We start from the raw sequence: 17393 nt of genomic DNA on the forward strand, positions 1-17393 counted from the left end.
TCCTTTTTCTGTGGATCTTTTTCACTTCTTTTCTTTTAGTTTGACCTTTTACCCCTTCCATCTCGTAACGTAGGTTTGTAAGTGACAAAGTTCTCAGCCTGCCTTTTCTACCAGTATTCTAAACAAGGAGCGTTCTTGAGCCGAGTGCTCGACCCTGTAGGCGTCCTCCACCTCATACACATAATTAGAAGTTTTTTTTATTAGAAACAAAACTGATCTTGAAGCTTCTTGTTAGTGGCTTCTAATTAAACGTGAGGGCCGAGGGAGACTAGCTGGAAAGTGTACCAAATTAATTAGACAGAAAGTTTAGAAGTGGTGTACCACTCACATGCAGTTTACTTTTACTGCAGCGTAAAGATAATACTCGCTGATAACACGTCGTTAAATAGGACAAGGATCAATTTCAGAGTTCTCACGTGTTCCTGAAAAAAAAAATCTATGGCAGTTTAAATTTGTACAGCTAATATGTGAGCCTCTCTATCAGCCTCCCACAGCTAAAACAAGAGAAAGAGGACTCTAATCCATGAAGTCATAGTGAGGCACAGCCTGGAGCTGCTCTGTTTGAAATGAGCAGGAGACTGACTGGATTTGTGTTCAGCTAAAACACTTACATTCAAATGAGACAGTGTTTAAAAAAAGGCTGAATCCATTTCTGCTCACAGAAAAAGCTTCCCAGATGGCTTTAAAGAAGACACATGAAGTGTTGTCTCTGTTTGACTGAAATAAAAACATTGATCATAGCTGATAAGACTTTGCATTGTTTATGGTATTAAGGTTTGATTTTGTAGAATGAATCATGTAAATCTCCTTTTTGATTTTCTAAAGTGTTCTTATTGCTTGTTAACAAAGAAGCACCACCGATGGTTATAAAGGAAGGGTTGGTAAATAAGTGATCGTTACAGGTAGGAAAGTAAGGAAAGGGGGGGAGGGAGAGTCAAGAAAACACGAGAGACACATTTCTGCTGTAAAAGCCTGTCACCATGATGGATCTGTTCCTGCTTGGCGTCTAAACTTTGTGTAAAAGACCGTGAAGCTCAGGGACACACGCCCAAACCTGGTGTTTACTGTGTTTGTCTAAGAACACTGAAGGATTTTCTCAAACTCTGCCATAATCTGTACTCTTCTTCCGAGTGAAGATGGTTTTCCTGACTGACACTTTAATCTGCTTGCAGCCAAAGTTTTCATCAAGAACCGGCTACAGGATCCAATCAAGGATATCAAGGTTTACCTTTGCAGCAAAACACCCCCGGGCTACATTTCCAACTGTTCTACAATACAGGCTCTACCTTTCTATACAAAATAATGAATAATTAATCAGATGCATGCATTGTCTTCTCAAAAGCTAAGAGTAATTTAAGTTGTTAAAAATACTAAAACTCCATGTCATCCGACTGAAGCGGCTGATAAATGAAGATTAATGAATGGGAAATTAGCCATTTGTTGTTCCGTCCTAACTTCAGAAGATAACCAGTGGCGAGTTGTTGTCATGTCTCTTTGCATTAACTTTCTTACAAGCGTCTCACCTCTGTGAGCACATAGGATAGCTAGCGAATTAGCTTATGAGTTTATGTTACGAGCATTCAGGTTTTAAGGAAAGATATCAAACATCAGCAGCCGTCCCCAAAAAAGTGGACTGCAGTGTTTAGATCCAGTCAACCACAGATATTTGTGTCCCGTTAGTGAATATGTTGGTAGAAGAGAGCTGGTGAGGTGATCATGGATTAATGTAAGCCTGCTAGCGTAAGCTGCGGTTTGCTCACATGCTACGTAAGTCCATTTATGTTTTTTCTTCCGCAATGAAAAGTGGGAACTCACTGCAGAATCAAAGAACTTAAAAGGCAACCGTTGCACCCAGTGTCTTTTTCAGTGTTTGTTTAATGTTTGTTTAGCTGCTCTGGGCGCGACTACTCAGCAGCTCACTCGGTACTGTTCAGCAAGGTGCTGATGGCGCTGTTGTGGTCGCCCAGGTAACAGAGAAAAAAAGACAGCTTGTCAGATGATCATCACAGAAAATATGAGTTTGTGGGAACAGATCGCCTTCATGTAGCAGGTGAATGTTTGATAGATAGAAAATCAATAGATTTCTATTTGACCTTCAATTTGTATAGTTGTGTGTTTTATGTATCTTTGGAACGCTGTATCTCCTGTCTGCACAATAAATGTACCTTTTTAGGTAACAATAAAGAAACCTTCAACTTTGAAATAAAGACTGACTACCATTTGATGTGTATTGTTTTTAGAAATGCAACTCATGACATTTATTTTTTCTCCTATTGTTTGAGGGAGCTTCTGTTTTTGATTAAAAAGGAAAGAAAGGGAACAATTTGTATGAATCGCAATGCTTGTTGTTGTGTAATAATACATTTATCTTGGGAGTCAAAGCGAGGCAGAAGCAAGTTGTCCCAGCTGTACAGTAAGAGCAACATCATTCAAAGCTTATATGAATACAAAATTATTTAAATCAGTGGTTCTCAAACTTTTTAGACTGTGTACCACCTCCGAAAATATTTGGCTCTCCAAGTATCACCATTATGGTAGACGTTAAAATACACTGTGGACCTATTTCTACACACATTTTAAGCAGGAGGCAAATTAATTCCTATAAAGAATATTATTTATTATTGACTGTTGGCAGCCACACTATAGGACTACTCAGGGCTAGCGCTAGAACTGGCACTTAAACTCCACACAACACTGACATTTGCCCAAATCAAAAAAAGTGCAGCACAATAAAAATGACAACTTTATACCAACAACCTGTTTGAGAATATTTAGTCTCCAGTGTTTCCTACGCAAAGAAGATACCTGGGCCCAAGTATATTTCCGGCCTGTTCTTATTACATTTTTCATTTATTCATAAAATTCCTGCATGCGTGCGCGAGAGAGAGAGACAGAGAGAGCGGGGGAGAGAGAGAGAGAGCATGTGAGAGAGTGAGCGCATGAGAGAGTGCAGGCTTCGTGCAACCAGAGCCTCTGTATTATAAGGCTCTGCGTTCAACATAGCATAACTCCCTTTAAAAAAAAATCCTTCTCGACTCCTGCGCATAGTTAAGACACAGCAAAAGAGAGCAGAATCACATCAGCTTCAGAGCAAGAGAGAGAGACAGAGGGTTGAGCGACTGTCCGTACACTCTTGTAAATGCATCACAACGGAAGCATCTCCTGGCTCCGTTTTAAAAATGTTAATGTCCAGCTGCTTGCCACCAATTCTGTGCTGGACTCCAATAAATAACAGAATATCTTTTAATGTAGGCCTACAGCTGCTTTCTGTTGATTCAGTACTGAATTCCTCTAAATAACTGAATATTGAGTGGAACTTTTCAAAACGCGAGGCGTACTCCACGGTGTTTTTGTCTGTGCGCGCACGCGAGCATAAATTGAGAAGATTAACGTTGTTTGTTGCAAAAACTAGATTAATTTATAGGGGAAAACACATTTGAAATACAACCCAATAGATACAAGACAGATAAGATAAGAGTATGGCAACAAAAAAGCATACATACCATAGTTTGATAACTACTGATTTAAATAATGTAATAAATGAAAAGTCATCTGTTTAACGGGTATTTGTCATAGTTTAAATCTAGTAGTTTAAATAGTTTAAATCTGCAGCTTTTTACAAGCAACGACTACAAAAAAATATATATATATCTTTTTGTCACATATTGAAAATATCTTTGGGTTTCAGACAGTGGGGAGGAAAACAGATGCGTGTTAATAAAATGTTGAGCTTAGGGAATTTCTTACCAGCATTATTGTCCTACTTTATTTCTGACATTTTAGAGAATGATTAATTGCTTACCAAAGAAAAAAAAAAAGATTGTTATCAATAAAAGGGAGAACTCATTAGTAGCAGCCCAACTTCCCTGTGAGGCCGGTTATCCTTGAGAACATAGTTTCTGATTTCAAAAGAGGAGCAGAATATCAAAAGACAACACCAACTTTTAATACTAGACTAAAAAACTTTAAAATGTTCTCACTTAAGTGTAAAAGCCCTTTACCAGGGAAGTCATTTAGGTTTATTCTTCTCAATGTTAAAATGTTCTGCTTCTGGTTTTCATTGTCAATTCTGTCTCCGTCATTTAAGTGTCAGTGCTGATAATACTCTCTAAGAGATAGATGTTTTCTGCATGGCTGTGTGAGGCCTTATGCATGTGTAAACAGAGTATACTGTATGTACTGCACCTTCTCTCCATGTCCCATGTGTTCCTCTTTAACATCGCTCAGTGATTTCCAGTTTGTTTTTGCTCCGCTGCCCGATGACCTCATCTCTGTCAGGGATTGGCTGTTGAGCTTACAGCCTACTTGGTCAAACCTATAGAAACACAGCACATATGTTGGATCAAAGGATGTGGAAAAATGCTGAACACCACAACAAGAGCACATACATGTGAAAAATGCCTTGCATCATTTAAAGAGAAGACTGAAAGGAGGGTGTGTTGAGTTAAATAAAAAGACAAACAGAGCGTGCCTAAGAGCGCGGCTAATGATCCGTGTCTAATGATGAAACTACACAAGATACAACATTAATACAATTCATCTGTTGACATTTTCAGGGATGTACCTATCTCGAAGCATGTGTGTGTTTACAAGGAAAGGACTAGGAAAGTATTTTCTATTCACTTTTTATCTGCAATGAAGAAGATTCTGTGCCTTCTGAACACTGTACCGGCTGCTATTATCTAAAGAAACCTTCTTCAGCCATGACTAAATTACTCCCTTAATCCCTTAACTGATTTAAATCCACTGCATCTGTCTGTATACTGCTAACTTTTCTCACCAACATATGGCTGTCTATCAAACAAATACCTTCGCATATCAATCAGCTTTAAGATCTATTTTTTACATTTCTGTCCACACACACGTTTTATTCACGGGGGGGGAAAGAAAAACAAAACGTCTTTGTTCTTTTCTACCCACTCAATCTTTTCATTTATCTACCTTTTTAATATTCTCTTTAAAAGTTTTAACACATTGCTGTGACTCCTGCTCTGTATTCAAGCCGAGCCGAGGAATCTAATCAAGGCATCATCCAAATTCATCGGTTTCCTTCAATTATGCGAGCAAGCCTGGTCCAAACAATCCCACAACGCAGCACGTCGCCACAGGAGCTCGAGTCAAAGAGGCGCTCTTTGTCTATGTAGAATGCTGACCGAAACTTTAAGGAGTCAAAACAGTGTGTCTGCTTTCTGAATAACATTTAATGTGATTTTCTCGCTCTTGTCAGCATGTACACCAGAGAGAGGACCAAACAGCAGCTCAGATCAGAGACAATGTTTTTTTTTTTTTTTTTTTAGTTATTTGGCTCTTTGACTGTCAGGATGAGACGGTGTATTGACCAGAGACTAATAAGACCAAGATTAAAGCTGGAGCAATGGAGCCGCGTCCTCCTCTCTCTCTCTCGCTCCCTTTTAACACACAAACACAAGTAACTGCTCATACTAATGCAACACACACAAATGGGGCAAACAAAAAAACTACAGCTCATTGAAGAGTAAGACAAATTCATGAACCAAACATTAAAGTTTGAAAGATATAACTCAATAATGCCCACAGGTACTTCAAAACACAAGCTGTGAGAGCCCTGCAACTTTCAGCCCAAGAATAGCTTTCAATTGAACACACAGGCAATCATATGCACACTCAGGCTTTGTTATGTACACACACACACACACACACACACACACACACACACAGAAAAACTGCATTTATATTTTAGCGGTGAAACTACTTGGGGAACAGCCTTAATGAGTGAATGAGTCATAACTTAAAATCCCTCCACAGGAGCTGCTAATAAGAATCCAGTTTGATGCAGCTCAGTGTCCCCTCGTTTTCAGCTCATATAAAGAGGAAGTTCAGAGAAGGAATCCAGATTTATCCATGTTCTGCTTTCCGTTTTTTTTTCTCCCTCAAGCTGGTCTTGTCTACACCTTCTCCCACTGGGACCGAGGAAGCACATGTAACCAGTCTCCTGACACGTGATCATCAGCACTTTGCACCATGTGCCTTTGGTGTGTATATGCATGCATTACCATATCATGTGTTTAGATTTTGTTGTATGTCTGTTAATGTATATGGACAGTTCAGCAGTAAGACGATTCATTCCACATGTGTAGTGTGAAGACATTGAAGACATTAAATATCGATGTGCACACTTAACTCTGTAAAAAAATGAGTGTGCGCATGCAGAACACTGACTCACCAGCCCCTCAGTCTAAAGGCCTCGGGTATGTCCGGGTTTACCAAGACTGTTGAACTGAACAAAGCGGAGAGAGATCTCCCTCCAAAATCAGACACGCGAGCTGCTTTGATTGCAACCACTGGCTGCCCTGAGCCGTCAAACTTCTCAGCCTGAAGGGAGAGAGAAAAAAAAAAAAAAAAAAAACGATGTTGAAGACAGCAACAGAGACAAGAAAATGAAGAAAAAAGAGACTACAAACGCAGTGGTATTACTGTTCCAGATATGTTCAGTCTGTTTCTGCAGCTTGGATAGAGCAGAAAGTGATACAGGGTATGGTTTTCTTTTATAATTGGACAACCTACGAGTTAATTTGAAAGTCATTTTTGGATTTTGGCAAAAAGGAGGGATTAGCTCTTACAGATTGAATGAGCTTAGAGAAGAATAGTGCCATTTCATGCACATTCGAGAGTTATTTAGCCGGCCGTCTCAAATCAAGGACTCCGGTCCAAAACACTCCTGAAGGTCACTGGAATGACTCGACCCATCCAAATGTTACAGCCCTGAAATCCCCCACCCCCCTAAAAACAGCTCTATGCAGCAGCACACAGAGACACATGGGCACATGCACGGCTGGGCATCTTCATGAACACACGATTAATTATAGCCTGCTCTGCATGAGTTTTTTGTTAAAATCCCCGAATCCATTCCTGGATAGAGAGAGAAAAAAAATAGAGTGAGAGAGATTATAGTTATTACCTCCTCTCCCCACAATGTGGCCGTCACCACTTTGCCAGTTGTGTCTATTAAGCTGAGGGCCCTCTTGGAGACTTCTCTGCTGCTCTTAGTGGTGATCCGGGACACGTCCTCTGCACTCTTACACACTCCAATCACATCTGCAGGCAGAGAGAGTCATTTTAAATCCCTGATCTATAGATAGCTTATGAGCACGACAGAGGTAGCAAACTTAGAGGTAAAAAAAAAAAAAAAAGCATATGATGAGAAAGTTTCAAACGTCTTGATATGATGTGAAGTATAAAATGCATCCTCTACATAATAGGAGGTAGTATCACGTTTTAAACTGTTAAAACATGCAACCCAGCAGAGGCATGACATCACTCTAATTATACTGAGTCATAACAGACAGACATTCAGTCACACGGTGGATAACAATAAGGCCCATCCTCCAAATCACAACAAACACAGTCCCTCCTCATTCAAGTTTTCTGCCATGCTCAGGGCCTGAAAACTTCATTCAGGAGTGCTGCCCAGTAAAGGTGAAGAGCCTGGCATACGCTGACGAACATTCAAATCAAAGGCAGAAGAAGGAAAATTTATTTTAGGAGTGCTTATCGTACAACAAACTGGATTGTCACAAGGACACTGATAATGAAACGAATAAAACAAAAAGGCAGTATAAATACGTCCCGGTGATAAGTGTAAGTGTTTGTTCAGTTTAATTTCAATGACTCATTCTTCTACTTATGAAAGAATAAAAAAAGATTTTTCTTGAAAATAAATAAACTGTTTTCTTTCAATGTTACCACCCAAACACATTTAGTGCAAACATACCACTGTGTTTAATACAGCCCCTTTATCATACAAGGAGCACGTTTGATATACAGTAAATGGTGAATTGTTTACAATCATGTTTTCAAGGTTGCAAGCTGCTGTCTTGTCTTTGTTAGCCTGCTGCTGTGCTAGCATGAAAAGGTAGCGGATGTCTGCTGCACCTTATTGTGTCTGTAAGAGACTCTATGGTGAAAATATTGTTCGACTGTAAATTTTTGCCTAAGACTATTTTCCTGTTTCCAACGGCTTATGCTGGAATTTAGACCATTACTTCCTTTTTTACAAAAAAATGTATGTGGTCCAAACTGCCGGCACCTGCCAGAAGACGAATGTTAACCTCCAGAAAGGGAAATATTTGAGCCTTCACTGCTGGACCTGCTGGGTCACAATCCAATAAACACGAGAAGAAATGATGACCCTCCGCATTTAAACATTACACTTTGATTTTCTTTACTTTTATCACTTTAGCAAAAATAATTGCTCTGTTTGGTCTTCATGAGCCATCTATGTAAATCTGTGGCACCATGCTCAGGTTCAGTCATGTTCACAGTAACCATTGTGTTTATATTGACTCACATCAAAGACAAAAGGGGTCTGTTCAACAGTCCTGTGGGACCGAAATCCTTCTAAAACTTTTTAGTCAAAAACATGACATCATCTCAGTTCTGTTGTTCGACTTTCTGTCCTTCATTTTATGATGTTAGAAGTAGTGCTAATATTCTGTCCTAATATTGGACCAACGCATAAAATTATTGGTCAGAATTGCAATGAAGATTTTGTCAAACAGTCAGTTTCTGAACTGTCTGCTACCTCTGCTAACCTTTTTTCCTTAGCTCCCCCCCCCCCCCCTCTCTTGCGCCTCTCTCTCTGTCTGTGCTCTCTCTCTCTCTCTCTCTCAGCCCTCCTTAATTCCATTATGATTGAGACGATGTCATCCACCTCTGAACTCCATTATCACCACTGGAACAGGCTGACAGTTCTCATTACCATGTTATAATCCCCTATTTAACAAAGGGGCAGAGAGAGAAGCAGCGCAGAGGGAGAGAGCGGAGAGACAACAGATGACACACACATCATGTAACACTGCCCTCTGCCACAGACACAAACACACTCCTGCAGGTAATCTGTGTGGTGTGTTCATACATGATACTAGCTTTATCATGCATTATTACTACAGAGCTCTGAACGTAACCCTACATGAATGTTCCACTCTGCAGGTTGTAGTATGATGTTTACACTTATTTATGAGCAGTCATTTGTTCTCTAACACTGTGTGTCCGACACTTAAATGAAGTGAGAGCGCTGCTTGTGCTTCTACTCTGCCAACCCAAAGCAATGCAAGCTCGCATTACAGACCAATTCAAAATCACATCTGAAGTATAAGTGGATATACAGACACCGTGCAACTGGATATAAGTGAGAAAGGCAACAGATTTCATAAGGTCAGTGCATTATTTTTTTATTCTAAGAAAGATTCAGTGTGAAATTGCTCTTTCATTTTCAGCTGTAGCTCTACTGCAATCTACAATTAACATCCCCTTCTTTTATAAAGACTGACATGAGACCTCAAAGAATCAAAAACTGTCATCTCATCAGGAAGTCTGATAAGACTTATTTTTAAATGATTGCTGATTCTGTTATCAGATACTCACCGATTTAAATCTGTGTACATTTTAAATATCGTAAGTTGAAGTTTGTATGCCTTCTTGAATTTGGACTACTTGGACTATTTGGACAACTTAATACAAAGGAAGAGTGAGAAATAAAGAAATTTATACTTTTGCATTGGCAATTAAAGCCGTTTTCGTTTACCATGGCTCAACTACTGAAACAACACTGTTATCCCACAAATAATATCGAGCAGTTGGACGAAAAGCATGATGTTGAATCAGTAATTTTAACCCCAATCTACACTTGGACCATCCCAATTTACCTTACGCAGAGATAAGACTAGCTGTCTGGCACAGAGGGCAGGCACGGCAACTAACTTTTAATAAAACAGTAGAATGAGCATTATCCTTTGTTTTATCTTTACACGTCACTGTGTGCTTGTATTAACCTTCACTCTGACCCTGTCATAATATTTCCTTCAAGGACACCTCAAACATGACTGACATACATGTGAATACGTCTATAAGTGCTGTTTCTTCCCTATCTTAATCTGGAACATATAATTGAATGAGCTTTTAGAGATAATGAAGCTGATAACTCAAATATTCTTTTACTGTCAGCATCTCTTACACTATCCTGAACATGCCAGCCCACTTGTTGGTTAGCTAATGGAGAGTTTGGTGATGAACAAGTCATTTAAAGATCAGTGTTTCCCACACAAAGACGAAAGCGCCTGCACACTATCTCTCCCCCCACTCGTTCTCTCTCTCTGAAGCTTCTCATGAAAAATGTTAATGTACAGCTGCTTGCTGCTGATGCTGTGCTGGACTCCTATAAATAACGGAATATCGAGTGGAACTTTTTTTAAACGCGAGGCGTAGTCGTTGTGTCTGTGCGCATGCGTGGATAAATTGAGCGGATTAAAGTTGTCTGTTGCTAAAACAAAATTAATTTAGAGGGCAAAACACATTTGATATAAATCCAAACCTTATATTAAAATGAACCTAAGATAAGAGTAAGAAAAAGAGTGTGTCGACCCCCCTCTGACCGTATTCCACCACCCAGGTATCTCGTCGTTCTGTGGGAAACACTGAGTATGTTACGTTTTGGCTCACAAACATGGGCTAAAACATTCTCATGTCCAGTATGAGTGTCATACAAAATTAACGTGTTCTACTGATTCACTCTGTGTTTGTGTGAAAGCACAGGATTACTCAGTAGACTTTGACAACTGCAATTTTAATATTTTATATGATTTTTATGTAACAGTTTCAAGTCCTCAAAAACCACTTCTGTCAGTTTTGAAAGTAGGACTTTAGGCTCCACAGTGTGAAATTCTTCTGTATCCAACATTACAAGCAGCAGCATGAGTCTTGTGCAAGAGTGTGATGAACATACATTTATCAAAGCCATGTCTGTCTCCCTTCTTATTATGAACAGGTGAACTTCATCAGGCTGAAACAAGCCGGTAACAGTCATCAAGAAAAATAAGTAATCCTACTCATACAAAAAGAGGGTTTAAGGGTAAAGAGTGGAAATAAATTAGAATGAGTGGCAAAGAAATTCCTCGGTTCCTGTGTTGTTTTTGGTTTCTTCATTGTTTCAGTGATTTCAGTGTACATCCTATCCTCACAATAGTTTTCTAATGGGTTTGATACATGCTTATCAACCTCAGTTGATCAATGTTTTTTTAGCTTGATTAGAGCTTGTGATATTTATTCTGACTCAGAGTTAAACATTCCGGTATCTATGTCTTCTGCTTTTCCCTTTTGCCCTTGCTCCCCCATCCATACAGTATATGATGACCCACTGTTAGTTGTTCTGCAAATAGTTAAATCTAAAAGTGCAAAAATAAATGACCACCAAGGAACTCAATCTCTTACCAACAATGTCGTTATTGTCTCTGTTCTCCAGCTCTGCGATGGGCACAAAGTCACAGTGCACCGCAGGGATGCCCTGACTATCATCACATGGCACGATGGACGAGTTGGAGTGGAGGGTCATCTCGTAGTCGTTGTTCAGTTTGCTGTACTGTTTGTTGGCCACCTTCAGCGTCGCCTTGGTGATGTAGTACACCTACAGAGAAAGAGTGGGCAATGTGTCTGCATTGTAAAATTCGACCTAATGAGACTGGTTACAAAACAACTATAGAACAATATGCCATGTTCAATTACATTTTTTAATAGTGATAAAAATATATTAATAAATCTGAAAATGTATTTTTTCACCGCTTAATTTAAAAAAGAAAATGAGGTTAGCTGACAGCTAGCTTAGCTTCATCTGACTGCATCAAAACAGTGTGAACTTTCAGGTCCAACGAGGATGTGGTGTTACAGCAGCACAATTACTTCTCTTGTTGACCAGATAATAAAACGAAGCTGAGATGGACTCGACTAACCTGACCAATTTAAACTTGATATGCAAGGCACACTTCTTCATTTACACTTTCCAACTTTCTCTCTCTCTCTCTCTTCCTCTTGTCTTTATAGCTGTCTTTCTTTCCTCTCCTCTCCTCCTCTCTCTCTCTTTGATTTATTCCACACAGAGATAGTAGCATGAAACTAATGTGATGAGCATTCAGAGCACTCAGAGTCAGTCACACCTACTCAATGGTCTGTCAATACTCAGATCACGACAGGAAGACAGATTCATTCCTTTATTTATCTTCAGAGGGCAGGGGGCACAAATTGGATCCAGGGCTGTGTGAGGAGTCACTGCAAGTGGCTGATACCTGAGCCGGAGTGACTAGCAGATGATGACTGGGGTTAATTGACTTATTATGGCTCAGTGGAACAGACTGAGCAGAGTGAGAGCTTGAACATGTGTTCTACCTTTCTGCAGTTGAAAAGGTAAACAGAAACATGCAGAGGGCATGTTTTGGGGGGTAGACAAGAGCATGGTCTCTGCATGAATATTGAGGACCTCTGTTAAAGCTTGAAAAAGTTAAGACTACATTTTTCGCTTGCGTTGACAGTAAAATGTAGATGCTCTTTTTAATTTTACTTAAATGAGGTTTTATCAGATAAACCATCAGATAATTGAATAACTCGTACATTTCATTAGAGGCTTGTACTTAATCTGTGTCCTGCATGAATGATGATTATTTAAAATATGAATCATACCTTAATATTTATGAATATTTAAAGGATCCCAAGGAATATGCTTAAGTCCTTCCATTTAAAACCTCCTCATTTGCAGCCTTGCAGCAAAGGGCAGAGGTCACCGTCTGTGTCAGTTATGAAAGAAGGAGCTGGAGCTGCTAGGCATCACACATCGCACAAAAAGGGCAGAAAAGCAGATGCTTGCTTACACGAGGTCTTGAACCGGGGGCAAAGGCTCTTCCAAAAAGAGTCATGTGTAATGGCTTTTGACTGAATTATGAATGAGTCTTACTCTACAAATAAAATTGATTTGTGAATATTTGAACTGATATTTTGATATCAAAATGATTCATCAATTCATCAACTAAGACAACTATAACGATCATGAGGATGTGAAATCTGTTTTCTTTGATCTTTAGAACCAGATTATGTAAACCAGAGCACACATTTTATTAAGCTATTATTACAGCTTCTGTAAAAAGGGTTTAACTTGGTCTAATTTTGATATCTCTTTTTTTTTTTTTTTTTATTACATTTTTTTGAGAAACATAAAAATCTACAAATACAAGCTAAGCTTAAAAATTGGCTGCTCTCTCCATTTTAAACAGTTAAATGGACTCTACCAGCCATGACTCCTTCATGAAGCATGCAGGCTTTCGCTCCTTCCAGTTAAAAAAAACAGCAGTCTTTTAACTGAGAGACAGCCCAACGCCCAAAGGTGTGAGACAACTGGGCTAGTTATGCTCTCAGGCTTACTGCCTAAAATGCAAACAGTAAGGGATAAGGGATCATTTTGACAATATCTCAATTATATGAGAAGACTTTTTTATCACAGTGCTGAAATACAGTATGGCAGCCCTTTGATTGACCGGCGACCAGTACAGGATGTACCCCGCCTCTTGCCCAATAACAGCTAGGTATAGATAATGGCTGGATTGGATGGATGGTCTTTCTTCATATGTCCTAATTCTGAACAGAACTGTGAGTGGACTTTCAGCCAAAGCTTAGTTTCAGCAGTCAGAGTTGCTCAAACAGAGTGGATATATTCCAAACTCTGGACAGTCCTTTTTGCAGCTGACACGATGAATCCTTGTAGAAACATTGCCAATGCAATAACACAGAGTTTTTCTAATTAAGTCATTTTTTTTTTCATGTAGGATTATTATCAGACATCTGAAGCGTTTCTCTTGCTTTGGCCAAACTTTGAAAAACATTCTAGCACAGAAGACTATTGTCGCCATTTCATACACTGTTGTTACTAAAATGATGATTGCTTTACTTCCAGTATAAAGTTTGAATGTATCAATTACTAAGCCAGAAAAGAAGCTTTACAAACACATCTGAGCACAGCTTGTAGTTCTTACAGCCATTTCTAATAAAATGTAAATAAACCATTAGACAAGTTTTCTTAAACTGTTCTCAGCAGCGAGCACACCCTCTGTCTCATGTATCCCCCCCCCCATGCAAAATATGTCTCAAACATAAACATTTCAGAAAAGTATGACTTAATAAATCCCTTCTGCAAATCCTCTAATACTTGCCTCCAGCTCATTCATTGGCCTAAAGTCCTGCAGGCAGGAGAAGATTTTGTAGGGGGGTTTATTAGGCACTACTTTAACAATGATACAATTATTTGAAGCGCCATGAGCTTTAAAAAAAGTATACCTGAGAGTAAGTCTTATGTCTTATAGCCTTTAGATATTGTTTTACTATTGTCAAAATAAGACATAAGCCAACTTTAAAAATGACAACCATGTTTCGGAGCTTCCTTTTAAAGAATGTGAGAAAAAACATGTCCCTGCAGCACAGCTATTGTACAAAATACAAAAACGATAACATGTTTTAGTGATGGTTTCAGGAGCCTTCATGTAAGGATTGAAATGGGTGAGTAGGATATGCTAACCTTGCCTTGCTCCACGAGAGAGTAGAACTTGTCAACTTCCTTGTTGAAGGCTGTGATCTTGATTTCCCCCTGTTGACCAAAACAACAATTAGTCCTGGGATAAAAAGTGGCCATGTGTGACGTACTGTACTGACGGATATTCAAGCCTCTGCACTCCTCTACTCACACTCTCGTCCACTATATCAAAGGAAAAGAGCTTGCCCTCTCCTTTAGAGTTACTCCAGTTGCGGATGCTGGATTTGTTTGTGACTCGGGCTCTGATGGTCCACCTACAGATAAACACAGTAGATATTTGCATTAATGAATCAGCATATGTCAAGTTGACACAATGACAATATAACCCAACATGAAAAAAAGAGGTTTTGAAGGGAATCTAAACCAAGTACTTGGACATAGTTGTTCTGTTGCCAATACCTGCACCAGTTTCAGTCTAAAATGCAGTACAGGCAAGGTATCAACCCCATACAATAACCAACAAGCGGGTGGGTAAATTATTGCATGACTATATCATGCACGTTATTTAAACCGTACTTGCATGGGACAGATACTCTGTATTAGCCAACACTCAAGTATCAGAATCCGAATTGGGGAAGGGAAAAATGATAGTAAATGTCTGAAAACTGAAAATCAAAACAATTCCAAAACAATCACTGAACAAAATGTATGTTTTGTAAATGTTTTGCCTGAACGAAGTCAATAATATACCTTCAATCATGGTCCATTTCTCCAAAACATCTGCAAATGACTATCATGTGTATGGACAGTGAAGCTTCTTTTAATTAGTAGTTCAAAAGAGAATTACAAAAAACACGCTTGACCAACACAGTTCTGTTCAACTTCACTTAAGTAATTGCATTCTAGAGGTCAGCACCAGGAAAGCTGCAGAGACACTTCAAAAAGCTTCGTCTTATGTTAATGCGCATCCCAACTTAGCTCACATCAGTCACGAATGAGAAACTCAACTGTGCAACGGAACAATTCCCAAGGAGATTGGATGAGTGTCTTTTTAGTCTTTTTAAAGTTCCATGAAAGCAAAACGCAAAATAAAACATCCGGCAACTTTCTTTTCAAAGAGTGAACTAGGTGTTGCATCTGCCAATTCCTGGATGCATTCAAAATGTGCTTCTTGTTTCTGTTTTTAACACCAGCCAGCCGAGCTCGGCAGTTTATGCAGCAGTGAGCTTTTGACTGCGTTGATAATTGTGCAGCGGAGGATATTCATACTATAACTTTGCCTGCAATTAAATCCCCTATCATGAGAGCAGCTGCTGGCCCAGAGTGAACCCCATTCCCTGCTCAGTATGGATAAGACTGCTACACCGAGGTTTATGGCAGCCAAAAGCCAATTATAGTCTGCTCTAGATGCTATGACTTAACAAAGGGAGAATGGGATGAGAGTCATGCAAACAGCAATAAAAGACCGAGTGCACATGCACACATATCATCCCTATACAACCTACTGTATGTCACACTATGTCACACACACAGGCACACAACTCCACTTTTCATTTGGCACAAACATACAGAGAAGAGCAGCTGCTGAAGTCATCTCTTTTTACTCACTGTAGGTACTCCCCAACTTCAAAGTTGGAACAGTCATCAGTTTATTACAACACCTAGAGGCACAGTTATCTTTACAGCTTGCAATTTCAAACAGGGCTACGTTATCAAAGCCCAAACACAGAGAGAGTATTGACGGGGTGCCTTAACTCAAATCTGGAACACTACATCTTAGTAGTGCTCCTGTCTATTTCTAGACCACTTTAAAGGTCAGAGACAGAGACTTAAACCAAATGGAATAATAAGAAGCGAAAAGGGGGGAAAAAAGCAGTAAAATTGAACCCCGAGGCAGGGGAAGAAATTGTGAAAGGGAAGGGAGGGAGGGGAAAAAAACTTGGTAGGCCAAATCCCCACCAGGCCAAATCAGAATCAAAACCTCAGCAGTCATAAAGACCCAGCAGTACCTGCCATTAAAGTGTCCCATTTCCCAGGCAGGATCGGTCATTCCATTTCCATGCAGATGGGCTGACTAACACGCACCATAGGAAATACACACAGCCACATGCATTGATACCGGGAAAAAAAAAAGTTCACACATGCATACAAACACACACCCACAGATTTCCAAACATGCCCTAAAGAGCCACTCAAAAATGGCAGCAAACAGGGAAGCAGCAACAGCTCAAAAATAGATAGTTTAGCTGATGAATAAGCAGAGAGGGAGTAAAATCATCAGTAAACGTGCACAGTACTGTACTGAGGTGCTTGAAACTTGGGATGAAATGCATGTAAGTCAGGTTCTGTGCGTTTTAGCTATTCAATACAAAATCCAAGATGTGTTTAGATTTCCTTACAGATCCTATATCAGTGTTTATGGCAGCTATTCTAGATTTAGTCAGTTATTGAGTTGCACAACAGTGTGCGGGGGGGGGGGGGGATTTCTGCTGCTACCGACTGTTCAGATTAATTTCTTGGTTACTCCCAGCTATCGTTGACTCCTTAATGCTTGTTATCGCATCAGTTTGTGTTTTCTCTGTCTCTCTAAATGTAAATGTTTTTATTAAGAGAGATCTATTTTTAGCTGGCCAACGTCTTGTATTCATCATGAAGAGACAGTCATGGATGAACATTTGTCACCATTTCTTTCGTGAATGAAATGAACACTGTACCATACATGTACTGTATGTTTAAGCAGGCACACACAGACTTTGACACACACATTTTACTTACTTGCTTTGGTACGGGTTCAGTTGAGCGATAGAAATCACTTTTGTCGAAGAACCTGGAGAAGTGCTGGCAGCCTTCATGGGGGAAAATTTCATTGGGGAAGCTTTAAAGGGTGAAGCCTTCATAGGTGAAGCCTTCATAGGGGAAGCTTTCATAGGGGAAGCCTCCATTGTAGAAACCTTCACTGATGAAGCCTTCATGGGGGAAAACTTCATAGGTGAAGTCTTCATTGGTGAAGCCTTCATGGGGGAAAACTTCATAGGTGAAGTCTTCATTGGTGAAGCATTCATGGGGGAAAACT

The 17393-nt window shown here is 39.6% G+C and overlaps 1 protein-coding gene across 1 annotated transcript in view; it reads right to left on the reverse strand.

Moving 5' to 3' along the window:
• Nucleotides 1-17393, reverse strand: part of LOC109991731 (replication protein A 70 kDa DNA-binding subunit) — a 41665-nt gene that overhangs the window by 12953 nt on the left and 11319 nt on the right. The window contains exons 7-13 of the mRNA XM_020644087.3: nt 17096-17393; nt 14532-14634; nt 14366-14434; nt 11245-11437; nt 6938-7074; nt 6203-6351; nt 4186-4315 (exon numbers count right to left, since the gene is read on the reverse strand). The exon at nt 17096-17393 is cut by the window's right edge and continues 111 nt beyond it. Coding sequence (XP_020499743.1) covers nt 4186-4315; nt 6203-6351; nt 6938-7074; nt 11245-11437; nt 14366-14434; nt 14532-14634; nt 17096-17393 — 1079 coding nt within the window. The remainder of the gene's footprint in view (nt 1-4185; nt 4316-6202; nt 6352-6937; nt 7075-11244; nt 11438-14365; nt 14435-14531; nt 14635-17095) is intronic.

Source organism: Labrus bergylta, chromosome 14 (genome assembly GCF_963930695.1).
Source record: "Labrus bergylta chromosome 14, fLabBer1.1, whole genome shotgun sequence".
Taxonomy (NCBI): Eukaryota; Metazoa; Chordata; class Actinopteri; order Labriformes; family Labridae; genus Labrus; species Labrus bergylta.